The 26,969-nt window shown below is 43.6% G+C and overlaps 2 protein-coding genes across 2 annotated transcripts in view; one reads left to right on the top strand and one right to left on the bottom strand.

Moving 5' to 3' along the window:
• Positions 1–3,487: 3,487 nt before the first annotated feature.
• LOC120843976 (juvenile hormone acid O-methyltransferase) lies at positions 3,488–6,962 on the top strand. Its single transcript, XM_042286989.1, has 3 exons — positions 3,488–3,991; positions 5,814–5,970; positions 6,796–6,962. Exons 1-3 carry the CDS (start codon positions 3,488–3,490, stop codon positions 6,960–6,962), a joined length of 828 nt encoding a protein of 275 aa, XP_042142923.1.
• A 15,078-nt stretch (positions 6,963–22,040) lies between these two features.
• LOC120843975 (luciferin 4-monooxygenase) overlaps positions 22,041–26,969 on the bottom strand; it is a 30,608-nt gene continuing 25,679 nt past the window's right edge. Inside the window, exons 4-5 of the mRNA XM_040215514.3 lie at positions 24,757–25,008; positions 22,041–22,159 (exon numbers count right to left, since the gene is read on the bottom strand). Of these exons, the coding sequence (XP_040071448.3) occupies positions 22,041–22,159; positions 24,757–25,008 (371 nt within the window). The remainder of the gene's footprint in view (positions 22,160–24,756; positions 25,009–26,969) is intronic.

Here is a 26,969-nt window from a genome sequence, read left to right on the forward strand (position 1 = left end):
CACTGATGAAATCCAACACATCTATTGTGCTTATTTGGTCGGGGTTGTTAACAAAAAAATTGGTTAAAACCGCATTGCCTCGGGGCACTAGTCGGTGCAGCCCGAACAGTTAGACAAGGGAAAAAAATTATTGCTGTGACTCGGATAGGCACACTGAAATGAGGGACTAAGCGTCGCCCAGTCTACACCTTGATCATTGAAGTCGCCTGATAATATTATGTCGTCGTTTTGGTAAGCTTTCGTTAAGTGCCCTATGGCACTTAAGGAAAGCCACATGACATCATGAAATTCTCTAGGGCTTGTGTTTTGCGGACGATAACATGCACCGATTAAAACTTTACGAAAACCCAGCTGCAGACATATAGAGAACGTTTTAAGAAACGTGTCATAAGTAATTAACGTATATATTAAAGTAGCTTCAACCGCAATGAGCACACCACCGCCCCTTGCATTTGGGCGATCTTTACGATATAATTTGCATGATTTGCTCAAGGTTAGCTTTTTTGTTGTCTACGCTTGATCTCAACCAAGTTTCAATTCCAATGAATATGTCAGGTTTGCAAGAGGCGGAAATGTACTGAAATGCATTTTGCTTTGAAATTAAACTACGAAAAGTTGCAAAACAAAAGGTCAATGTCGCTTTAACGGAACCTTGAGGTACATTCCAGTTTCGTCAGTCGCCTGCACGGACAACTTTAGATGGTTTTTGAACAGGTGGGACAGTTTCGATAGTATAGTTATACACATACGTTTCATTAACAACATGCAATTCACCAAACGAAAGTTTGTAACTAATATGGTGATCCCTAAACCGGGCGGCAAAATCCAGCAACTTTTTTTCTTTTGAAACGTACTCTCGGCGAATAATCCTCCGAAACCCATACCCTGGGTGACACAATTTTTTTTTTTTTTAACTTAGTAGTGTTTCGGGGAACGATATTTTTGGCTTTGAAGCTGAGGAAGCGGACAGTTATTAGACGGATAGACCATAGACGTTTAGGCCCCAGTCAATGGGCTCTTTCTATTGCGTCAAGGTTAGGCGTCAGTTTGGTTTTGATAAAGTTAGATACCATTTCTTCTGTGTCACTCCAGGTTTCGTTTTCACGTTGACTTTGCTGAATACCAAGGAATAGTTCAAGCAGTCGCAAATTGCAACAAAATATATGAAAAATAATCTTTAGACGATATAATGAACGTAGTGTCGCTAGATCATGCAGTACTGACAAGGCATATAATTCAAAAATTGAAGACATAAATTTGTAGCGGTATTACGCTAGCCGCCAAATTTTTTTTTTACATCCCCGAGAACATTGGAAGAAGGCTTGGTGGAGATGCCATACAACATCCGCGCAGTCTAACATGAGTCTAAGTATTCTTCTATAAGCCGTTAACTTTGTCTACGTCATACAGTCACAAAGGTTACGTCTTAAAAAAACTGTTTCTGCAAAGCTTTCCGAGCGATAAATTTTACGTGGGCGTTCCAGATCAAATAAGATGTAATTAAAACACCGAGATATCAAAATTGCTTAACAAACAAGTTGATCAGTACTAATACTGTAACTAAAAGACAGCGGTGCACATTTCTGCTTTAAAGACATTTTCACCCACTTCTTGCGCTTCAGAGCCATATTCTAGTTTAAACACCAGAAATGAATTTAGGTTAGAGTGATCCATCTCTCTCTCATCGGAAAGTTGGCTTACACATGATAATAATATACAGAGACAAAAAGCGACATTGCACAAATAGATTTTCTATCTTCAAATCACTGATAAAATTAAAAGCGGCCCCAGAACAGATTCTTGGGGGGTACGCACGGGAATACAGATGACTCAGGGGAAAATTACAATTGACCGTCACAGACTGGCGGCAATTTGTGATATGCGGACGGCAAGTTCGTCTGCTCCTTGCGCAGGGGGTAGCGGTGACGTCAGAACGCCGAGCCCTGATTGGCTGATCGAGCCCCCCTATCTGAGCGTCGTCTGCTTCTTTGCAACGTCGTCTGCCCGCAACGTCGTCTGCGTCTGTCTTACGTTTCCTGCGACTTTCGGAAGTGCAGAGGCCAGATTCACGAAACGATCTTACGCCAAAAATGTGCGTAAGACAAAACTTAAGAACAAATTCGTATTCACGAAACGAAATTTTCGTAAGTTTTGCGCAGGTTACGGCGAAATCCTACGACAGCTCCGAAGCTGTCTTACGCACTTCTTACGATCAAGTCAGCATGGCCGACAGCGTCGCGATCGCGACGACCCACGGACGTTTATTTTTCTACGTGAGCTTCTCACGCGTCCTGACTTCAAGCAGCAAAAAAAAAGTAAAAATTACTTGAAACAGAGCACAACGAACAAGAACGCTGGATCCACAGACACCGGGGAAAAGCTCCAACGGCGACGATTCCACCGAACGCGACCAAACGAGCTGGGCAGTTAGGCCTAGCAGGCACTCCGCGACTCGGCGACCGTCTGCCCACGACCGGCTGACGTGCTGAATGGAATATGCCCGCGCGACCCTTGTGAACCCTTCCCGTGTTATACTTTGATCGCTGACCTCAATTTTAGATTAAGAGGTCAATTTCTTCCTCTTGTTATCTCCTTGTTTCCCGAGGCAACGGTGACTCTCGCCGGTGAAAAAGCGGCGAATCTCCGACAGACGCAGGAAAGGTAAAGCAGCCATCGCTTTGACTAGCAGACGTAAAGCAGACGACGTTAACTGCGCCAACCCGCCGGCGCCGTTAAAGAGTGAGGGGTCTCGCCGCACACGAATGGAGGTAAAAAGTATTTGGGAGGGAACTTGCGGACACTAAGCAAACGAACCTCGGCGCCCCGGGACACCTCGCCAGTGAGTCCTTTGACTTCCCTCCTTGATGCGCGTCTGCTAGTTGTTAGACGAAAACAACGTACCGCTCGAGTTATTTCGTCTGCCCTCCCTTAAAGGCCAAGTCGAGTTCGCTCCGAAAGTCGCAGGAAAGGTAAGACAGACGCAGACGATGTTGCGAGCAGACGACGTTGCAAAGGAGCAGACGACGCTCAATAGGGGGTCGCGATCAGCCAATCAGGACTCGGCGTTCTGACGTCACCGCTACTTCCTTTCTCATGCGCAGAAGACGAAAATGAGCCCACTTGCGAGGCGTATAGGAATCAAGTCGTCGCAGTATATTTACGTTACTGATGAAACAGCTCAATTTATGTTACAAAATTTCACGAAAAATAGCGATCATGAGCTCTAGTAAAATCTAAAAATACTATATTAGCCTGACCACCCGTCTTCATTACGGGCACAAATTCGTGTAACCCGTAATCTAAAGATGTTACAGTATATATCCTCGTCCAAAACCTCGCTTCTCATTTCGAAAATTGATAACGGTTTTAGTTTTAATCAGGCGTTGATACGAAGCACATGCAACTATAGGCTCCATTTCGAAATTGTTTACTGAATTAATATTCGGAGCAGTCCTTTAAATACAGTTGGCGTATATTTTGCAGCAAAATGGGAAATGCAACTTCCATTGATAACACTGGAAAGAAACACCAGCTTAAGGAGAGAACCATTCGGGATATCTACATGAAATCCAAGAAAGGCGAGAGCAACCTGGGCATCAAGGCGCTCGACTTACGGAAAATGTCATTCAGTACCAAATCCAACGACTGCCAGCAGCTTATCTACGTAGGCGAAGGGACGGGAGACTCTCCGCCTCAAAAATTGCTACCTCTCGAGGAGCCTCGCAGCGAGACCGTGGCTACAGACACATCCCAAGATATGGTGGAGAACGCCAAGGAGACCTTAAAACAGTCACAGGTGGCGAACGAGGAACGGAGCAACGATAGCGACGCTTCGGGACTCGCCGAGATGTACGGCAAATACAACCGCGTCTACTCTTTTTTCGTCCTGCACTGGACCGAGGACCTCACAGCTGCACTTCGAAATGTGGCCGACTTGCTGACCGACAAAGGGGAGTGCTTGCTGGTGCTCCCTGCTCGCCGAATTGTGGAAGTGGGTCGATGGAAGCACTTCAGAGGAGTGAGTTTTTCTGGTCACCCAGTTTTTTTGGGGCGAAGCTCCTTAGGGTCTAGGCTTGTCCGTCCGGCGTCCGTGCTCACATCGATTGCCACGCCATCTGTCTTCTTAAAAAAAGAAGAAAAAAGAGTTTGCGCAGTCGATAGGATTCGAACCTGTACGGGGAGACCCCAATACATTTCTAGTCCATCGCCTTAACAATTCGATCACGACTGCGGGACGAGGAGGGGGCTCTGAGATGTGGTATTAACTCAAGAGCTGGGGATGTCATGGATAAAACGTTGCATGTAGCCGCTCAGCGTCTATACAGGAGAGGGCGCTGCGGTCAAATGCGTATATAATCGCGTTAAACATTGCATACATTTGCTCAACGTTTATAGACGAGAGGGCGCTGCGGTCGAATGCTCAAATGCGCATATAACCACATTCCATGGCACACATTCTCTTTCTGACATGGATGAAAATGAACGAAAGGCTAGAGGAACCGCTAGAAGAACCACTGGCTCTGCATGTCATTGACCATAAAGCTGTAATAATGAAGTCAAAACGCAACCCGGAACCCATGAGCAGTAAAAAAAAAATCAGCGCCCGTCAGCACTACTTATGAACAATATCAGTATCACCAGTACCACCAGAGTTTCGCCCCAATCAACATCTTCGCCCCACGTAGAGATGTGGTCATTTTTTTATTGTGAGTTTGGGCAGCACCAATGACAAAGCATAATACACAAACAAATCAACATAGAGACCCCCACTTTTCTCGACAAGCGTGGCTTCACAAAATCTCTAATGACGCCGGTCTCAGTCACAATAGTTGCCCTGCTTACATGAAAAGCGCCTATATATTCTACGAAAAGACACCAATAAGCTGAAAACTATAATTTTATCAAGTAAATCAGGACGTGAAAGACAAGCAGGGTACTTAGTCTCCGACAGTTACAATGGTAAAAATCGTAAATTATTTTATGCAAAATGTTGAGCACAATTATTTGGTTATTTGAAAAAAAATGAAATATTTTTAAAAAGCCCCATTTTGTTTTTGCTAGAATGTTTACACAAAATGCGAGATAACTGCTCAATAAAAAATAGCAACTTTACGCAAACAATTTAACACAGTAACTCTTGCACCAGCAATTTTACCGACACAGCATGACATTCATTTCTTAAAGAACTCGCAAGACTGTATAATTCCCTAGTGAAACAACTGGTCAACAATTATGCACCATTCCAACGTTGAGCACCTAGACAAGAAATGTCGAGGAACTTGGCTCTAGACTCATGCTTGACGATAAACGTTTTGAATAATACAGCTCTGGTCTACGGGTCCCAAAACGCGTTCGAAATCCAAGAAGGCAGAAAGGTCTGCACACAATTGTTTATAATTGGAGCAATCTATATGCTGCCGTATCGGTAGTATTGACACCGATAGTGGTGCTGCGAGCCTTTTTATGTCGGTGAGCAAAGGTTGATGTACGTCGGCAGTCTCTGCTACGGGAAGCCGGGAGGTGTTGATTCCTAGAGGCGCCGAATATTGAAGATAACTTACATCTTGATCTGGTGCTTTGTCGTTTGTTAAAAATGAAATTTATTTGATGTAGTTCGCACTCAGCTTCTTAAACCCCTTAAACCTCGCAAAATCGGTAAAGTTACATGCTAAAGGTTCTCGCTTGGCAGTATAACCCAATACCAAAAGATCCCACAAAACAAAAGCGGTAAGATAGAGGACAGTCCTGTTTATTGAGAGCGACTGTATTACAGCTTTTATTACTTGCATATAATCTGTCATATTTTACTTCAGGCTATTCAGCGGTTCATCCCCTCAACCGGAAATGTAGAAGACAGGTCGGAAATTAAATCTTACATGCTGGGCGCTCTTGAGGGTGCCAGTCTCCAGCCACGCACCATCCAAGTACTGACCAACGAGCAAAGTTGTCTTGATGTGGATGAATTCATACGTAAGATTTTGATATTATTCTGGAGTGGATTCTCCTCTCGGTGGCCCATAGGAGGACGGAGAAGGGCCCATGACCGCAGATGTACTTCTTTGGTATACCTGAAGTGCCAACTTTCTATATTTAGCATCTTCACAATATGTCTCTGTTTATTAGTTGTATTCTTGTATATGCTCATTAGTTCAAAAGGGCGGCTCTCGGCTTATACCAGGTTGAACGTACTGTCGAATGATCTGTTTGTTTTTCTTGAGTCGCTGTTGAAAGGCCGACATGATGCGCCTAAGGGATATGCCTCTCGCTAATCTCTTAATGTTTTGCAAGTGACTTTTCAAGCATGCGTACTCATATGAAGACCTCTTTATACATAAACCTGGCAAGGGGCCTTTTTTTCTATTTCAAACAGGAAATTCGGTAGAGCGGAGAAGCCGAGGAAAATATTTTGATTTTTCCGGCAACAAGCGAATACTTTCCTTTACGATTAAGTAGTTTGAGGTATAATAGCTTTAGTATGTGGTTCCAAGAATTAATAAACTCTAGGTGGTGAAAAAGTTCTCACTAAACCTCTAGATGCTCGCTTGAAGCACTTTTTAAAGTAATGCCAGTTGCGCCAGCAAAGCGAATGAACTGAAGAAAACACGTTTAGCTTACTAGTAATATCCGAAGCCATTAAACTTTTTATCTAAACATTGCATGCTTACCTTCGGTGCTCGTGTAAAGCTTGCACTCTGTTTTTGGAAATGTCCCATATGGATATTTTACTTTAAGTGCAAGGTGTTACTCTCATTTGCTCAGTAAGAAAACAGTTCTTTTATTTTTTTTGCTTTTCAGAAATGATGCTCTCGCTAGATTGCATTCAACCTTTGCTGCCCGAGGAAGCAAAGGCGGAATTCAAGACTGATGTTGAGGAGGTTATGCGCTCGTTCTGGACAGAAGAACTGGCTGGATTCCCTCAGTTTCTCTTAGACATATTCGTGGTTCACGCCATCAAAATTTGAAAACAATAAATCTCAAAAGGATGTCTATTTTATTCCTGCAATTAATTTGTGCTCAATAGCCTAAATAATGTAAAACAAGTAGCAATTTATTTGTAGAAAGTCTGGTTTTTGGACTTAAAGACCCTGGCAGAACTGACATAAAATAGAGAGCTTTGTGTGTTGATACTAATACCTCAGAGACAATAGCTTTAAAAACTAATCGACAATCAGTATATCACTTCATGCACCAATTTGCTTCTTATAAAGCTGATCTAGCTGATGCGTAGTCTTCAATAAGTGCGTTAGATACAGCTGTGCAATCATCGGGAATTGCAGATGAGACCGATACTAAGAGGCTAGTGGAATTCCAAATGCAAAAAGAGTCCACAGTCGGCATGTGTACATTTTGGTTGAATATAGGGTTTCATTTCTTCAGGAGTTGATTCATAACAATGTTGTACGGCACTGATTTCGAAGGAAACACGTTCTTAAAACGCGTTCCTCTCAGGAGGAAAGGAGGAACGCCGCCGTTCCTTCTTGCGTCAGTGGAGCCGCAACGGGAACTCGATGAGTTTTCGATAAAAGGGCAATAGGAACGGCGTTCCTTTGTTGCTTTAAAACCCATGATATATTTCTGTATAGATTTTATGGAATAATGTAGCGCTCCTGTGTTATGAGAAAGCGTCACACGCACGCGAAGAAAGAAGACGCACGGCCTGTAGCAGGGCGTGTTCAGACTAGGACGGTCAGAGTGGCGTCTCGCCTTTTTCTTAATTTAAACATTTTTTTTCTGAGTTGTAGAAATGCGTTTACACAACGGTAAAAACCTTAATTTTGAAAAAGATTGTTGTATTTCTAAAAAAAAAAAAAAATCGCACCTAAGTTGAGGTTGAAAAGAGAACTTTCCCAATTGCGCGTTGACGCAAATTTGAAGGCACCTGGTATAAAGAATGGAATTGTCCACATTATCAAACTTTTTTTTTTATACAGAACGCATAGAAGCTTTACTACCAGAATTAATCAAATTAATTTCATCTTATTACATACTTTAAGAGAAATAAAAAAGCGAATTCATCTTTTTGAGCAACTCTTTCGTAATTAGGCATTTTTCCACGAACGTTTAGGACACTTAAGACAAAACCTTTAAACTGAAATTGTTTTTCTACCGACTATGCAGTTCCATTAAAATTTCCTAAAAAATACTGTAGGACAATAAATATGCTTTTCAGTGCTCCCGAAATTTTCAAAATATTAAAAAAGTAAAAAAAAAAGCATCAATTTTGAGCTTCCCAAAGAAGCACGAAAAATTGGCGAGACAATGGGCTGGCGCCGGGAGAGGTTTTCAGGACGGGGTGGGGTGCCAGTGCCGATCCAATTCTGATTTTGCAACACCCCACCGAACCCAGCCCGACACCAGCGCCGAACCCGGCCCGACACCAGCGCCGATTCCAGGCCGAGAGCGGCTCCCAGCTTCGACCCAACAACGGTTAAAACAAATTATACGGCCACGGGCCAGCACCGGTTGCTCATTCCGGCCGACAGTGGCTCCAATGTCTGGCCCAACAATGGCTGAAACGAATTATCCGGCAAAGGGCCGGCACCGGCTGCCGATTTCGGGCTGACAATGGATCCTGGTTCCGGGCCGCTTTTGATGTTTATTCCGGGCCAAGTGCGGCTTCCAGCGACGGCCTGATGACGGCCCCGTAGTATTTGCCGGTATCGGGACGGCATCGACTGCCTTCTCTGAGCGAAGGGTGGTTTGTAACACCCTGCCTTTTTAATTGTACTAAATTAGGAGTTAGTAAAGTGAGTCACAGGTACTAATATATTACTAAAACATACCAAAACACCTAGCTATTGAATGTTTTACAAAATAATTAACATACAATTTTATGCAGGTTCCTCATAACTCAGTGAGGTAGTTTGGTTGGTAACACTGCACATTGCTAAAAGTCGCATTCGTATTGGAGTGGGCATATTTCGCCCCTCTGCTTTGAAGTATGCTAATGAATGCTTTTCAGCAATGAAAGCAATAAAATATATTACACATACCATTACTTGCTCTTAGTTAAATTTCAGGTTCTGTAAGGTCGTTAGTTTTTTTATTCTTATTTATGTTACACATACACAACTTTAAACCAGTTAGGTTAGGTTTGGTTTTGTGACACATGGACATAGTGGTGCATTTAAAATTGAAGCGTAGTTTGGTTACGTTTTCAGGGGAAGGAATACATGAAATAAAAAGTGAAGCAACAATGCACCTATATATTTTTATTTTATTAAGGCGCGGTTTCGTGAAAGTATTTTTTATCTCTGATAAAAATAAAATACCCGCTTTTTGGCCATTTGTGAAATAAGTCGCTAACGGCAGGGTCGGCGTTTGTTTTCAAATCCTTGTCCTTTGAATTAGCAGAGCCAAAACCTAACGTTTCTCCAGCCTTTCTGGGATCGCCTACTAGACCAATTTTTCTTCCTTGTTTCTGCGATTGAACCTCTTGCGGAACTCTCGGAAGAGATATACTTGATGAATATGAATAATAAATAGCATCTAACTGAACAGTTGAAACACTGCATATATAGCGATTTCTGGTGAAGTTTGAGAGACTCATAATTATGACTTCGGAAGTATTTTTTCATGGCAATAATATTTTTGGAAGCTCTGAGTTAGAACGTTTTAATAAAACGATTTCCGCAAGTTTTTAGGGTATCCCATTCCGGGTATTGTCTTGATTAAAGTGCAAAATCGTCCCTCTCGATATTGTTTACTTGAAAGTTTGAGTTGGGGAAGGGAGGGAGGGAGAGAGGAAGGGAAGGAGGGGTGCGATATCCTCTTCTGCGAAGTACCACAAAAGCAAATATTTCTGTTTGCGGTTACACTTATATTATGTGGAAAGCACAAAGATTGAAAACTAAGGAGCATATTTTACTAAACATAAGTATAATTTTATAAAAAAATAATTTCCATACGGGGAGGGGACGTGTTCTAGCAAAGAGTGATATTTTCACGTGTACAGTTACAAGTTAATGCAACTTCGCTTTAAAACGCCGACGGAGTTTGCAATCGTTCGTTTTTTTTTGTTTTTTTAATAAACAGTTTCATTGCGCATCGAGTGGAGTAGACAGCTGAGCGCACGGTAACGGCGACCGTTACATTCTAGGGTCTAGAAAGTAAGGAATCATTGTCACGACTCTATATCGTAGCTCCTAAAACAGGTAAGCCAAGCGGCAAACCCCCGAGAGGCGCGTCGAATACAGAATATATGTACAGATAGCGTTTTTGAATCCCCAGCATAGATGTAGGTGCGCGCTGCAGACCCTTGTTTCGAGCTGAGCAGGTGGGGGCTCCACAGAGACGAAGAGAACTGCATTTTTACAACGCGCGTTACTATTACTGCGGATGTCGCGCTGAAAACGGACCGGAAATGTATACCGCGAAAAACAAAGAAAAAACAAAGAGAAAAGATACTCACTTTTGAAATGCAACCCGCTGCTCGTAAAAACAGAGGTAGCTGAAAACGTTCTGTTTGCCATTCGTTTCTGATGCGGTTCCGGCGTGGCAGTAGAAAGCTTTATCAGCTCGTTTTTATACCCCCGATATTAACATCCGACAGGGGTATTTTGCATGGGGAAAGGTGTCAAAAAGTATCCAGTATTATTATCGTAGTTACCGGAACAACCTACTAATACCCTCTAACGTTAACGGTATTTGGGCAAAGCTCTCTTAAAAAAAAACTTTACTAATTAAGTATGTGTGTTCGAAGTTTATATTTCAAATCGAAATGCGCCACGTCTATCGAAACCTTCGCAGAAAAAAAAAAAGGAAAAAAAAAAGGGGGGGGGGGGGTCACAACGCCAGCTTTGAATAACGCGGTCTTGTACGACTATGCAAACTTCTCTTGAAACTCCTATCCAGAATAAGCTCACATTTCCACGCATCACAATTGAGGAAATCTCTAACTTACCTCGCGAACTCTTGGGATGGAAGTAGTCCTGCGGCAACTCACCTCGCATGTACACTGAACAGAAGCTTCTGAAGCTATTAGATGATTCCGCGTCCCGCCAAAAACAATACACACATGCATAGTGGAGATAAAACCACGTGACCATCTAAATAATAAAAATCGTACTATATTTGATCGTAACATTTCGGTTTTTATGTCCACTTGCCTATGTTTTCTGAGAGAGCAGCAGACTTCACCAGCCTGGCGCATCGGCGGGCCAAAGAAAAACTTTGCGACCAGGAGCGTTTTCAAGCTTGCGATCATTTGTTTCGTGAAGTTGGCCGACAGAACAAAGACTAAAAGAAAACATTGAAGGAACGGAAAAACACAGGGTATTTTATGTCTGTCCTTCTTGTTTTATTTTGTTTTGTTTTTCAATTTATTTCATTGGATGTTGGTGTCTTACAATGAAAAGGTACACTGGAGCATTCGGCTACGATCGCAGTCGATCAGCGGCTTCTCTGCCGGAAAGCAAGCGGCTGTGATCGGGCTGCAGTTTCAACAGGTCTCGTCTCTCTCGGTCGTACTTGGTTGCAAGTGTGTGAACGGGCCTTTAGAATGTACCGTTAAACATTAGAACCTCTGAGCATTGAGAGACCGTGGTGCTCCGCTCGGACCCGAGGGAACAGGTCCGTCTGGTCCAGATGGCCGAGACCGCAGCCAGGGAGCAAAGACACCTGGCCACCGACTGGAGGGAAAGGAGGAGGGCTCTTCCTACACTCCCTCTTCCCCGACCCCCATATGTGAATAAATAAATGTTTTTAATAAATCTACCAATCCTCGATTTTCTTCTAACTTTATTCGGTGGATCCTTCACAACCTGTAATTTGATGTCTGCAAAATTATGTTGGATTATATTGCTTAAAACAAATGTGTAACCAGGTCTCTGTTCCACTTGAATAGGGTTGGGTTTTTTCTGTCCTTACAACTAGCGCTATCGAGCTCCATATACAACGGTGACTTTACTTGGTCGGCTTAATTCTCAGGTAAAACAGAGCACTACAACGTAACCAGAGAGTTTTCGTTTTCTTTTCAGTGATGTTGCGGCTATTGCCCATGAAAACTGAACTTTGCAACGCGTTCGGTCCTTGGGTATGGCACTCGGTTGATTCCCCATCTTTCCAGTGTAATACTTTAATTTACGTGGCTTACTAATCATATAATTTGATCAATATTTCTAGGTATCGCTAGATACGTCCAATCTTACGAAAAAACCTCTCCTGATAAAAAGCCGTTTTTCCTCCGCAGCCCCATATTCCCTTCGCAGTCCGCCGGTAGAGAGTCCTGCAACGCCCAGATGTGTTACTTGCAGGGATGTCGCCCCTCCCCTTAACTTTAAGCATAAAATTACAGATGGTCATATCTTTACAAAACGTCAATTTTTGTTGAGGGTGCTTATACAGCGATAGTTTATTCTGCCTCAAAGTGGCGTTAGGGTTTCCCCTGAAACTGAGAAACCTTGACAGTGCAGTACGACCGCGGGCCTGGGGCTTTTAACGTACATCACGCAGTAGTAATTGCTCGAGCGTGTGCCGGTACGACTCTCATCCAGGTCAAAACGAGCAGGGCGGAGATCGAATCCAGGATCTTCCAGTTTTACAGCGCGAGCTTTCATGAGCTTCCGTGAGCACCGCAGGCTTTTGGGTTCCAGACGACGAAGTGGATTTTTTTCGACAACAGGGCTCGGCAAGAATGCATGCGATGGCGTAGGTGGGATTGTGAAACATCACGCAACCCTGTTCAATTTGCGGTCGCTTGCCACTGATGGCCTACAAGGCCCAGGCGCTTTTGTACTGGCACTAGCGGGCAAAATGAAAAATGTCTGCCTGAGGCACGTTGGAGATATCGAGTTTGAAGTATAGAAAAAAAAAGAAAAGAAAAGAAGAACAGAAGGAAACCAAGAAGATGCCTGGAATCCAGTCGTTGGACAGGGAATTTTTTTTTTTAAGTGGCACGGAAGCAGATTTTGAGTGGAAAAAAACTCTGAACGTGTTTTACTAGATCGTTTGCGGCATTTAGTTGTGCCGCAAACTGTTTCTCCTCAAGAGCCTAAATATTCCAAATAACAAAGTGAAGGTTTTTTAGTATGTGTCCTCCTTCCAATCTTATAAAAACACATAATCACCGCCACTCCTCCCGTTCCCCCTCCAAGACACATTCTCTTGCCCAGGCGCGAAGACCTAGATTATGACTTCTTCAATGGTGGAGAAGGCTTCGCATGAGATCCCGCAGGCTCTTCTATGGCAGCAAATAAGTGGCGCCAAAGAGCACACGGGGGAGAAGAAAACCCGACGCTGAGTGTCCAACGCTACCTGGCATTCCCTCACCATTTTGTTTAAATTTCTTATTACACAATTTGTTATTGTTTTGCTCTCGCCACGTCGTGCATTGGTCAGAGCAGAATCTTCAGTAACATGAAACGTTCCTATTGATGTCTAGATAACAAGATCAAACTATTTTCTCAGTAAACTACAAATATTGAAGTATTGAAATGAAATGGTAGCAGAATGACTATATAATCAACCAAATACAACACCCTAAGGACAGAACGCGCCGCAAAGCTATATTTTCATAAGCAATATCAGTCACACCACTGGTAAAAGAGCTCGCGTGGTATTTTTGGGATCTAACAAGATTGTATTGTCTAAATACAAAAATATGTCGACACTTTCGGTTACAAATGAGTCGGAATAATAATTAACATGAATTGGGGTTGTGTGGACATTTATACATCGCGTAGTTGGTCAGCCATTTCAAAGCTGCGACGAGTCACTCGCTGTCGACGAGCAATTTAGCCAGTGCAGTAGAACCGCTAGCCTGGGGTCTTTAACGTGCACCACGCAGTAGTAACACAAGACCGCACGCCGGTACGATGCTCATTCAGAATGAAAGGGGCAGGGGTGAGGATTGAACAGGGGATCCCTGGGTTCTGCAGCGCGAGCTTTCGCTCCACGTGCTCCGAGCTGGTGTCCGCTAGCCCACTCGGCCACCGATCCCCCAAATGAGTCTGATCAAAATAGAAAGCAGCGTTTTGGGCCTCTTGGCTCTTTGGCGACCGCGCAATAAACTTCCTGACTTCCGCTCGCTCCGGTCTTGTGTGTCGGCTTCCCGAAACTATAGTCGGTGACAGGTCAAGAACAAAGTGGAAGCTCCTCCCACCTCTTTCCACTCTAGCGGAGCGAAAGCCTCCTCTCCAGCATTCGCACTACTAAAGTGGAAAGAGGTGGGAGGAGCTTCCACTTCGTTCTTGACCTGTCACCGACTATAGTGTCGAATCGCATGCACCGGTTCCTTCAGATTTTAGCTTCAATACGTAGAGTATACAAAAAGGCTGCAGGTGCCTACATAACACACCTCTATGTTTAGAGTGCGTCACGCTGCGTTGACATTAATTCGGGCAGGTTGAACAAAGAAACGCGCCCACCTCCCGAAGTGGTAGTAGACGGCAAGACGGCAACAATGACCTGCTTAGACATTAATTTATTTATTTATTACTTTAAATAATTATTGATTATTTATTTAACGAGCCCAATAACAACCAGGCGGGTCTTCACATTGGCGCACACAAGATAAAAAAAAGAAATACAACACATGCACAGCTTCAAATGTACAAGTTAGCATGACTACAAATATGTTGCACGCTTCACACAAAATGCAATAGAGTTTCAACTTGCAACTAGACTTGCCAAGTTCCGGCGAAAAACTGGGAGATCGGTGAAGATGTCAAAGCTAGAGGATGCAATTCTATTATATGAAATTTGTATAGGATGCAGTGGTGAGAGTTTAGATATGAATTGAATGTAAAAGACACTAAAATATCTGGTAACGCGACAAGCAACATGAAAATTGACAGAATTCAGAAATAGGTTAGCATCGGTCCAACGATTTACCACCCTGTGCAAAAAATGAGATCGCGCTTGAATCTTCTATTTGACAAAGACTTAAGTAAAACTCTCTCAAGAAGGAATTCCTAATCATAATAAAAGCGACGCTGAAAGTGTCTATCATGCAAAATGCGTATCATTCTTTTTACAGTGGAGCTGTTAAAGGCTAGGTTCCCCAGAACCGTGTCGGTGTATGTCGACACAAACCTACCTGGACAGCTACCGCCATCTATAACCGACGGCGGCAAGCACATAACCAGTATGGTTTTCGCCGTTGCTCATAGATGGCGGCAACCTTTCCAGCTATAATAGAAGAATGAATAGTTGGGCGCGTTGGTGGGAATTCATCGTAGGAAACAGCGCGAAAAGCAGACAACGACGAAGAAGAAGGATACAGTGTATCGAGTACAGTTCCGCTGGTCTTCCTTCTTTACGAGAGTGGAAAGGCTGAACGTTATTGCACTGATTCAATGCTTAAAGACTGTGTACGTGTTAGAGAATTCCAAACAACAAAGTCAATTTCAAGCCGCGAAGGATTTAAAGCACAAAATAAACAAATCATACGAGCAGGGCGTCTGAACTTTTGAGTTATACGAGATATAAAGCCAAGAGTTTTCACCTCACGCCTAACAGTAAAAAAAACATGAGCATTGAATGACAACGCGCTATAAAGTCACACACCGAGATAATCCATCACAGTCATCCGTTCGATTGGAGTTCCTTCCAAAGAGTAAGTAAAATGCATAACAGTGTGTTGTCTGCTCAAAGAAAGAACCTTAGTTTTGGTTGGATTTAGGAGCAAATTATTCGCCAAGAATTATTGCAGTATGTAATTCACTTCGTGCTGAAGAGCATCTCATTCCAGAGGAGTAGCAACGCGCATAAATATCTTAATATCGTCCGCAAACAGTAGGAGCTCAGCTTTTTTGAAACATAAGGCTATATCATCAACAAAAATAAGAAACAGAAGAGGCCCAAGAATAGACCCTTAGGGGTCACCTGAAGTTGAGCAAAATAGTTCAGAAGGGACACTAGAAATTCGGAGATTATTCGTACGAAATGACAAGTAGCTTTGAAAGCAGGGAAGTAGTTCAGAACAACAACCGTACAACGATAATTTGTGAAGAAATAGCTAATGATCAACTTTATCGAATGCTTTAGACATATCAAAAGAAATAGCATCTACCTGTCCCCTGTTCGTAACAATTGGTGCAGTGAAATGTAAAAAAAAGAGTACAAGTTGGTTTTAACTGACCGTCTCATTATGAACCCGTGCTGCGAAGTTGTTAATTTTCGATGAGAGTAATGAGTTATTCGTTTATGAATAACTTTCTTAAACACCGTAGAAAAGCCGCAAAATAAAGAAACAGGCCGATAATTACTGACAACCGATGAGTCGACCGCTTTATAATTGGCACGACAACCACTTCCTTCCATAATGATGGGAACAAACGAGAGTGAAGTGACAAGTTGAAAATATGTTTTAAAATCGGTGCAAACAAGTCACCACAACGTTTGATTATATAGCTCGGAATACAATCTACTCCAGTAGATAACTTCGGTTTAAGGTTTCTGGAACCTTCCTCAATTTTATTCGTATCTGTTCTAAAGCCCAATAAAATATCGTGGCAGTTTACTTTCATCTCAATAGGCTGAATAGTTGGCTGACCAATTGTGTAGCATTGACTAAAATAGTCTGCGAAACCATCTGCCACCTCTGGTGGGATTGAGAAATACTTAGTGTTTCCAGTAGATCAATCCCGCAGTGAAATTTTATGCGCATTGTTATGTTTGTGCTGCTTTGCTAACTTCCAGAGAGGTTATAATATAATATAATGCAACATGTTTTCAGAAATATAACATAATATTTTGTGAAGGATAAACCGAATAAAGTTAGAGTACAATCGAGGACGATGATTTGTGTATTGAAACACAAATTTGAGGTTCTTTTTTATTTTTCAGTTTTTGGACGAATTTGTGCGCCATGGAAATTGTGGCTACAGTAGTAGAACGCAGCTTTTAGTAAATGTACAAGAAACCCTATACCCAGGACAAACAAATTCAGGTAAAATGTTTAATTTTAAAGTGTCCGAAACATTCGCCGAAAAACGCCTTGTTACGAGAGAGTTGCTCAAAAAGCCAAGCTCGTGTAGTATTTGTAGCCGGTAAGGAATGAAGGCACAGGCGCCCATGTTAGCCCAGTAACATTTTTTCTTCTTCTTCCCCTAAGACCCAGGGCTCCATGCCTCATCTCCCCCTCTTTATTTTTCCGTCTTTTGTTTTGTATTATAGGTCGAGTTTCTGGACGGGCCTTACTACGCGTCCACTTCTTGTGACTAGAAGTTGTGGAGTCCACGACACCGGGCACGACAACTCTAGATTGCAGATGGTATCGTCCGCTGCTTTGACATTTCTTATGGATATTGCCATTGTGATCGAGTGAAATAAATCTGTTCCGTCGCACTTCCCCCTTGGCGTCTCTACTGTGTAGGACCAGGGTGGTTCTGCAGCTTTCTTCACGCGTCCGTCGGTCTTCTGGTCAGTGATCCACACTTTTTCCCCTTCCTCTATTGGCTTCAAGGGGCGTGTACCATGTCTCTTGTCGAAGTTGGTCTTCTGTCTGAGTTTTTTTTCCTGCCGTTACCGGAGCTCTGTGTAATCGTGAGTTTTGGGCTCCAGAAGATGGTTTGCCGCTGGAAGGGACGTGCGAATGTGGCGCCCCAACAGAAGTTCTGTAAGGCTGAAGCCATTCCCCAGCGGCGTTGCTCGGTATGCCTGCAGTGCCCAATAGGCATCATCAGTTTTTTTCCAGGTGGCCTTAATTATCTTCACGCCAGCTTCCACAAACCCATTGCTCTGCGAAAAATTGGGGCTGGATGTAAGATGATGAAACTTCCAGTCTCGTGGAATCTGTAGAAACTTGAATCTCGCAAGTCTTTGAAACTGAGGTCCGTTGTCACTATACACAATCTCTGATGTACCATGTCTCGCGAAGATGAACTTCAAATGATTAAGTACTAATCTCGCTGACAAACTGCTCAAAGGAGCAACCTCTGGGTACCTTGGGTAGTAATCCGTAACAAGTAGATACCACTTTCATTGCAAGTAGAAGAGAACCATTCCGACACGTTGCCAAAGTCTGTTTGGTATTGTAGTAGGAATGAGAGGTTCAGGGCGATTGCTTTTTTGTTGAATGCAGCGTGTGCATCGTCTCACATGCGCTTCTATTTGTGTAGACAGCCCTGGCCACCAGACTGACCCTCTAGCTCGAGCTCGACATCTTGTGTTACCTTGATGACCTTCAAGTATAATCTCCAGGATATCTTTTTGCAATGAGGCGGGAATGATGATACGTGACCCTCTAATAAGGAACCCTTGTTCTACGGAAATCTTTTTCTGTGTTGCCAGTAATGAACGCATTGAGTGTCCACAGAGCTCTTTGAGGGCCAGCCATGCATGCTGTAGTTCCTTAGCAGCTGCAGGTGTCATAACTTTCTTGCATTTTTAAAATTTGCTTTAGTCGGTTCGGTGATGATGGTAGACTGAGAGTAATACCTTGTACATAGGCTGCTATTTCGTCTTCGATTTCTTTGTCTCGGTCCGTCTGTATCGGGTTACTTGTCAACGTATCTGCAGCCACCAGATACGAGAAATGCTGTTTTAAGCGTCTGCTCGAAACAATTCACCAAAATGCACCGGTACGTCTGGAAATAAAGACCGAAAATCATAAACACCGGAAAGTATGCGGCCGAAGTATAGGTGCCATGTTATTAACTACTGCCCTCATTCGATGTACATTTATAATTTTTTCTGTTGTTTCCCTACGCGAAATGTCCCACTTGAGAGAAACCGGAGCGCCCACGCACTCTGTCCGAGCGTCAAAAAGCGCTGTCCAACCCTCCTCCCCCCCCCCCCCAACCCCCCCCCCCCCAAAAAAGTTGTTACTGTCAGTTTATAAATGAAAAGTAAAGCAAAAGTAACGTCCGTTACTTTTTATCGGTAACGATAACGGGTTCCTGTTATTTCGAGGTAACGTAGGTCGGTAACGCGTCGATTTATTTAGCAAATAACAAGTAACATGTTTCGTTAACTTTCTGCAGTAACGCCTACAACACTGTCCGTGGTCGAACGTGGAAATGAAAAAAAAATGTCAGTAATCTATAAACTGATTTGGATGACGCAACAAAAAGACGAATCACAAACCTGCGCTGCATGCAATCGAGTTCGAAGGTTGCTATGACTACAGCTGCGTCGGCTCCATGAAATCCGGCTTTTACCCCGTATTGCTGGAGCCTACGTAGCTGTTGCCATAGCAACCCTCGCACTCTGACTCAACGCAGGTGTGTGAATCAGACTGGAGACTGTTCGTTTATTTTTTTTTTTTTTGTATAACTGATATATTATGAGTTATACTAAAACTCAATCCATGCCCCGACAAAAGCACATTGTGATCTGACTTTGTCGCGATATGTTTCAAGTCATTCGATATTTTTCGTAATTTTTGTATTTCTTTACATCATCTAATTTCGGTGATGCCAAATAAAATATTATTTGAAACGACTTGGGAGGATGATTTTTGCGGGGAGGAAATGAGTCTTGTGGAGCTTTGGGGCAAAAGGCAATCAAACCCTGTGCAGCATTACGACAACACTCCTGTTTCCTGTATCCAACCGAGTCTCAAGAAACACTGACGGGTGAGACGGAGTCGGGCAGCCAAAATGCCTCCCCCGTTAGCGGCTTTTTTTTTACTAATCCAAAAAAGAATAACAGAAGCGCAGTCGGTGGCCAGCGTCCTGCTGCGCAGATTTTTGCAGTAGTTGGCCTAGTGGATGCCAGTCTGCGTTTGCCGGAAATATGCTGTACATATATTTCCAACTGAAGGCCGGTGACGAAAAGTGCAGTCAGTTGCCAGCCTTTTGCCGAAGGAGATCTGGTCACTGATTTACAATAAAAAAAAAAGCAAGTCGCCGGACGCCTTGGGTTTACGGTGACATTTTAAGGGCCGTTGGTCAATTGCTTGCCTGTGCACAGAATGGCCTGGCCGGTTTTATCCAAATACCAGCCACTAGCCGCCGCCTGGCCAAAATGTTGTGATGATAGGGCACCGTTCGTCTGTGCTCGCACTATTTGAAAAACCAACGGAGTCGCTCTTTTGAAAACTCGTCGGCTACCCGGTTGTCACTGGCTTGAGTGAGAGCGCCGGTGCTGTCACCATGGTGGCTCATGGCTTCCCTCCCCTGTCACGTCGGAGACACAATACGCAGTGGTGACGCCGACAGGCGAATGATTTTCAACACTCATTCGTTCATTCATCACGCGTAAACCCGACGACTTTTCTCTGACCGAAACAGGACCGTACCATTGCCCGGCTGCAACACACCACAGGCTTGCTAGGTTCTCACCGACTGATGTACGAGCTCCACCCTGCCGTTGTTTACACGGGCCGTGGCATCCCCCCAATCTCTCACGTGTTGCAGACAGAATACGCATTGTTGACGCTGGCTGGCGAACTGCTTTGTCAACGTCTATACGCAGTCAAAGATTGAAAACCTAACGACATTTCGCTTTCTTCGGCGAGATAGTTGATGACTCTGATAAACTCCTGCGTACCTCCTGTCATATTTTTGCGGAAGCGTTGGTCAGTACTGCAATCGCCGCTGTTGGTATCGTGGCTAGTTCTACAGCATCGTCGACCGGTGATGGTAGACGCCGGCAAGCGACCAACTCGCAGTCGACCGGCTTTTCGCAGTGCATGCTCCCGGCCGGCCATTGAATCCTGCAGGCTTAGCCGCCTCGCTCGGATTTCTGTTCACGTAGCCGGTCGTAGGATATCGGTGAATGGTGGTCAAAGTTGTGGTTTATTTTACTTCTGAATTGTTAGACGATGGCAAACAGGTGTACAGGGGGCGTAAGGAATGTAGAGTGCTATTTATGAAGTTTACTGGAGAGATGATGATACACATGGCGGAGCGGCAGGGTCAAGAGCGCATTGATGGTCTTCATCCTTCTCTTCTTCCAATTCCTGCTTATCGCGAGCGGTAGTACAATTACCATAATTAGACTTCACTGCTGGGATGTCCGCTGATACGCTGAATCATTAACAGAAGTCTGGCACTTTGAAAATTATGTGGCGAAACAGAATAAAGAGAGAGAAGAGCAAGAACAAAATACTTTGGCACTAAATGATGCCTTGGAGCAGAACAATATCAAGCCTAATTTAGGCTCTTTGGATGGCCAAGCTCGGCCCAGTTTAAACGTTATTTTGAGGCACTGCCTGGCTTGTCGCATATCACTGGTGAAGCTGAGGATCTACAACAAAATTTTCTAATTGAAAGAGCATTACTTATAACGCTCTTCACTCGTTTTTCGTTTACGACACTTTTAGGACCAACAACCAATCGATGAATTGTTTTGCTTTCATTTTAGTGTCAAAGTCTACAAAAAAAAAAAACACTGCTCTAAAGGAAAATATTTATTATCGACTCTAACCTTGACTGAATAGAATTGAATTTGATTCGGCCGAGTAAAATACATAAAAAAGCCCTGATGTGTTGATCGTGACAACACACTCGTGCTGCGCACATATTCAATGCCGTCAGATTCTCCAGTTTAGCGTTTTGTAGAGGGACGTGGTCAAAAGTATACCGAAAATTATGCCAGTAGCTTCGTCTTGCTCGAGGGGCGTTGGGTAAAGATGCTTCATTGAAGTTAGGCGCTTTGATGTTACTCGGCTCTTCTGTTGTGATTTGTCCGATAGCAAACTAGCGCGTGAATAAAAAAGTTTTCTCCTTAAGACTTGATGTTCTCCAACTGAAATATTACAACATTCTCAAAATTTAGTTTTTCGGAGTGAATAAAAGACGCTATAGGCTGCTCACAGCGTTTTGAGTGCAGCTCACAGTGTTTTGAGTGCAGCCCAGTTTCGCCTAACTACATATAATGGTGTCGTTAGATTAAACTGCACCTCCGGCACCGGTGCAGAAAAGTATAGGCCTGTCTACTTACTGTCGTATCTAAATACAGATACCGGAAGTACGCTGCCCTCCACTCTGCTGCACCAGTGGAGGAGGTGCAAGTAAAGCCAACGAAGCGAATGACTGCCATCGTCGCGCACCAGCACATTAGATTCCGAATAAATGCTAATGAATTCGGTAATGTTTTACTAAAACGAAAGAGTAGATTTATCGTTTCTTTTCAGTACAGGACGAGTACCATCAGGTGCCCTGGCGGTACATCATAAGTTCTTTTTTGTTAACTTTGCCGGAGTCGTCTTTTGGCATCTTTTGAACAAACTTGACACCACCGTGGAGGTGCATAAAGACTCCAAGTTGTCCTAAGGAGGAAAGAAAAAGCATATCTTATTTTCATGCGTAGTTTTTAGAACAGTAAAGAAATAATCCTTACTTGACTCCTCAAATTGTTTAAAGGTTGAACTGCTAGCTGAGTAACGGTTCTACTATTAATCTATTTTTAACTTAAATTAAATTTTTGTTGTGCCATACAGAATGTGTGAATAACGTTTTCATATAAATTAAAAAAAAAGCTGTGAGCACTACGCCTATCAAACCATTTAGATATTGTTCGTTGGCTTTTGAGCAATATACGAAAATTGTGATGTGCGTAATGATATACTTAATACAGGGATTGAATTTTAATACTTTGAGTTGCGCGCAAACCATTATCTACAAAGTTGTATAGAGCACTCAGAAACATTCTACTTTGCTTTGCACTTTTTTGTGAAGGTAGCCTTCGTCTGGCAAACTTTTTTTTTATTAAACAAAACGAGTGAGAATAAAGAAATGAACCGATGGAAATGAGGGAACTATAATCGCATTTATAAAGTGGAGGGACACTTTTTTGATCTCGCGCGTTATATTTAGAGCTCGAATCAATTACACAATATTGTATCGTGATAGAAACACCACGATGTAATGTTTTTAACACACTCTGTAATGTTTTGGCATTGGAGAGTTTGCTGACAACCCAATATTAAAAAAAAAAGTGTTGGATTGTTTGAACTTATTTATATACGACGTCCGAGGCGATCAAGCCACGCCTCTGTTGTTCCCAAGTACGTCACACATGACAGCGCAAGCTATCATACAGTTTACTGACTCACATTCCGAGCGCCTCCTAGTCCCGTTTCTGCGGCCACAGCTACGGCTTGTCGACTCCTTCAATAAAAACTACACGAATACAGACCCTCGAGTGAATAGTGTCCTTCGAAGAATCTCAATGAAGACCCCCCCCCCCCCCCCCCCTAATCGAAAACTATCTAGGAAGTCTCCCATCGAAGTATACTCTTGACCACAGCTTGAGCTCTCTTACATTGACAGCCCGAGCACTTTGTCTCCTGCCCCCTTTTAGAGCGCAGCTCTTAGGGGCCCGTTTCCAGCCTGAGCGGCGTCGGCGTCGGCGTCGGCGTTGCCGTCGGCGTCGGTGTCGGCGTCGGCGTCGGCGTCGCCGTCGGCGTCGGCGTAACCGGGGGGGGGGTCACGTGACCCCCCCCCCCGAGGTCACCTGACCACCCCCCCCCCCCCCCCGAGATCATGTGACCCCCCCGGGGTCACGTGACTACCCGCAGGTGACGTGACCCCCCTCAGTACCCTTCCCTACTCCTCCTCAAGAGCTGCGCTCCAATGCGGCGTTACAGGGATTTGTAAACGGCTTTCATTTTTTTCTCCTGGTTATATAAGGCTACAGACGAGCTTCGAGACACGCCGCACCGATCTCGCGAGGAATGCCGAATCGGTAGTGTAACGCGAACCTCGGCGGATGTTTGCTGGTAGGCAAGCGGATCATGCCATTCTCGGCGCTGCTTACGTGACAAGGTTCAAATAGGTCCCAGACAGGCGTGGACGTGATGTTACCAAGCGGATGCGGCCGCCTCAAGTTTCACGGTGTTTCGTGTCAGCCAGCGGGCGGATGCGCCGTTAAGTCAGAGTCGAAGGCCTGATCGGATCGACTGACAATGTCGTGATGTTGGAGAAAGATCGCGGCCAGCTGTCAGGCACCCAGGTCTGCATATTGAATGAAGGATGGCGAATAAAGGTGGATCTGAGCGTAGCTCTGCCTAGTAGCGTCATTGGCCAGCGCAGGGGCCCAACGCGACAGTAATGTCGGCCTTTGCACTGGAGTCATTGGAGCCGTAACGCCAGCCAGGATTGTGGGCCACTGGCACGTGGAGGCAAGGTCAAAGGTTATGAAGAAAAAAGTTAGCTCAGCACTGTGCAGTAATCGCCTAGTTTGACACTTTGCAAAAACATAGTGAATTGTTCTATATAGCCGACAGGACTGCGAATAATACGTTTGTTCGAGACGTGTTACGTGCAGCGACAAGCGTTAAGACTTGGCACATGTTAGCTGAAGCACCACGTATAATGTTCATCAAGTGTAATTCAGTGAATGTAAGGGTGCAAACGATCGCCTTTAGATTAAACATGATATAAACCCCAAGACTGGAGGCAAAACACGACACGAACTCTAAAAGGTCTGGATCACTGCTAAATTGTTCACTTCCGAAAAATGCTCATATAGGCGCCTTGACAAGTCAAGGTGCCTATATATAAACATATTAACTTGTCAAGGCGGCTACAGATATATACAGTCAAGGTGACATTTTTAAGGCGCATTGACCTGACAAAGGTGCCTATATAGGTAAGGTGCCTTCACATTTAGTCAAGGTGCCTGTAGAAGTACGTTTTGGCACCTTGATATATCAAGCTCCCTGTGTCAGCACCTTACGGAAATAAACAAGAAATTCAGGGGTGTTCCAAACCTTTAAGTGTCCTTGTCGCTTTCTACCTGCAGTCTCGTGGTTTATGTCATGTTCGAGTATAATCCCCCTCAGTTCTGTTCAAATGAGGTACAGGGGCACATTCCTTTCAAAACTTGGCATGTAGCGATGATAATATCGAAACGGATATTTACCTGCAACAAAGTTTTTTAGCTCTTCCTCAGTAATATTGCGGCTATCCGTCTTCAGCACAACAAATGCCCCTGCAACTTGAGAATATTCTGGATGAGGAACACCAATAACCGCAGCTTCTTCGATTCCTTTGTGGCTGAGCAATACACGTTCAATCGACGAAGGTGCCACGAGTATGCCCATGGCTTTGAAGAGATCGTTCATTCTCTCAACAAAGAAGAACTGGCCATCTTCATTGTAATAGCACATGTCACCTGTAAGCACAATGTACGGGTTAACCATAAATGAGTTCACTTAATCTAAAATGAGATGGTGAGTATAGGCTGGGCATCGCAAGTAATTAGAAAGAGCACACTTTTAAAATTACTGGAGAATTATCTACTTATATTTCGAGCACATAGGGACTTAAAAGTCCCTTTTGCATAAGAGGGCTTGGCAGAAATATTTAAAAAAAATGGAAAAATCAATATGAATTAAACACTTAAACCATTTTTTTTTGCAAAATTTAGTTGAGGACGGCGTATTTATTTATACATATATTTACTTGTGTTTTTCATCAACATAGTATTGAATATAAACTTGAATGGCAAATATAAATAAAAAAGAAGTATATAGAAAGCCCGGTACCTATTAGTTGTGACTTCAAATGGCACCTAAACACTTGTCAATGTGCGTATCTGAAGAGCAGAGCCTTCTCATCTTTTTTACCCCTGTCAGACTGGACCCAATGTTGCATTCACGCCAAATGACATTCTGTGTAAATGCAATTGAGCTAGTGCCACAAGAAAAATAGAATGTCATTTAACGTAAATATCATATTAGATAAACTGAGTTCCTTAATCAAATTTACGGCTTGAAGATCATACTTTCGTCAGCAGCGCTGGACACATGTTACGGGATTTAAAAACAAGAAGTAATATACTTGCGGGAACAAATTTTACATCGTTGTAATTACGAAAATAATGTGCTAGAAGTATATTTCGAACGCGTTACGTTTCCGATTGTTTAACCTACTCACGGCTTCAGTTATCCAGTAGGCCTAATGGCTCTGCACCTGGCGTCAGCTCGCCTCGGTCTGCGCTCGGTTCATTAGTTGCAGTTGCACTCCACATTTACGCGTTTTTTACGATGTCGAAAAAATCGTCTGCCGCGAAGAAATTCCACCTGTCAACTGGACCCTCCTAGAGAGTTAGCACTTGAATCATGTGAGCGAGCGCCTCGATTATCTTCGGTAGTAGAAGCGGAACAGCGGCTTTTCCGTGTGCCTGCGGCCGTTTCTAGCAGCCCTGGTTTCCTTGAGGCATATGCCGCAGCTCGTCAAAACGCCGAAACCTCAAGGAACATATTTGGGTAAGTTATAATTTTGATGATGGCCGTAACCTTCTAAGTCAACAGGAGCACGAAAACAATTATCTGAAGGGACGTCCGCCTAGTATTTGTTTTGCGTGTGTAGGCCATCGCAGCACAGCGCACCTCGAACGAGTTCACTGCACGACCGGCTTGGTCCTAATTCATAGTAGCGGTCGTCACCTAGCAGTGCTTTAAATTTCGCGTTTCTTGCTCAGGCAACAAGTCCCAAGATTGGCCAACATTCCTTGTCAAATGTACCTCTAGGTAGCGATTCTGGCAAGAATGCAAGACGGCAAGAAGAGTTTACTCGTTTAAGTGATACAAATCTTGTAAAGGGTCTGTTGTTTTAATGAACATAGTGTAGGTGTTCGGCACCGTCACCTTTCACCGGCTTTTACATTCCCAATGACAAGCACCGCAAAATATATCAAATGAAATGTTGCATGCAGTCAGTTTCTCAATGTTTTTATTTCTTGCTTTCTTTAGTAGGAACTTAAATTATCCCATACTGTTTCAAAGCTAATTATGCTGCGTGTCTTTATATATAAGCATCCTATCCCTAGGAACATGATCCGTGCAAAAGTTATATTCTAAAACATCCTGAACATTGTTTAATAAGGTGTTGCATATATACATTGAATGCAGTTGCTGCAGAGTTGCCTCTTAAACCATCTACATGTTTCAGAAGACATTTGCTGCTTCGAGTCACCATAGAAGTAGGCAAGGTGAGCTGGCTGCATTACAGAGAAATCTACAAGTTTCTGGAATCACCACGTCTGAATAACACGCAGCAGTTTCTTGCAGCCATGGTAACTTCCGTGATATTCTCCTCGCTTGTTTTCAAACTTGCAGTGCAAAAGCACAG

Source organism: Ixodes scapularis, unplaced genomic scaffold (genome assembly GCF_016920785.2).
Source record: "Ixodes scapularis isolate PalLabHiFi unplaced genomic scaffold, ASM1692078v2 PGA_scaffold8__174_contigs__length_109621045, whole genome shotgun sequence".
NCBI classification, from domain to species: Eukaryota; Metazoa; Arthropoda; class Arachnida; order Ixodida; family Ixodidae; genus Ixodes; species Ixodes scapularis.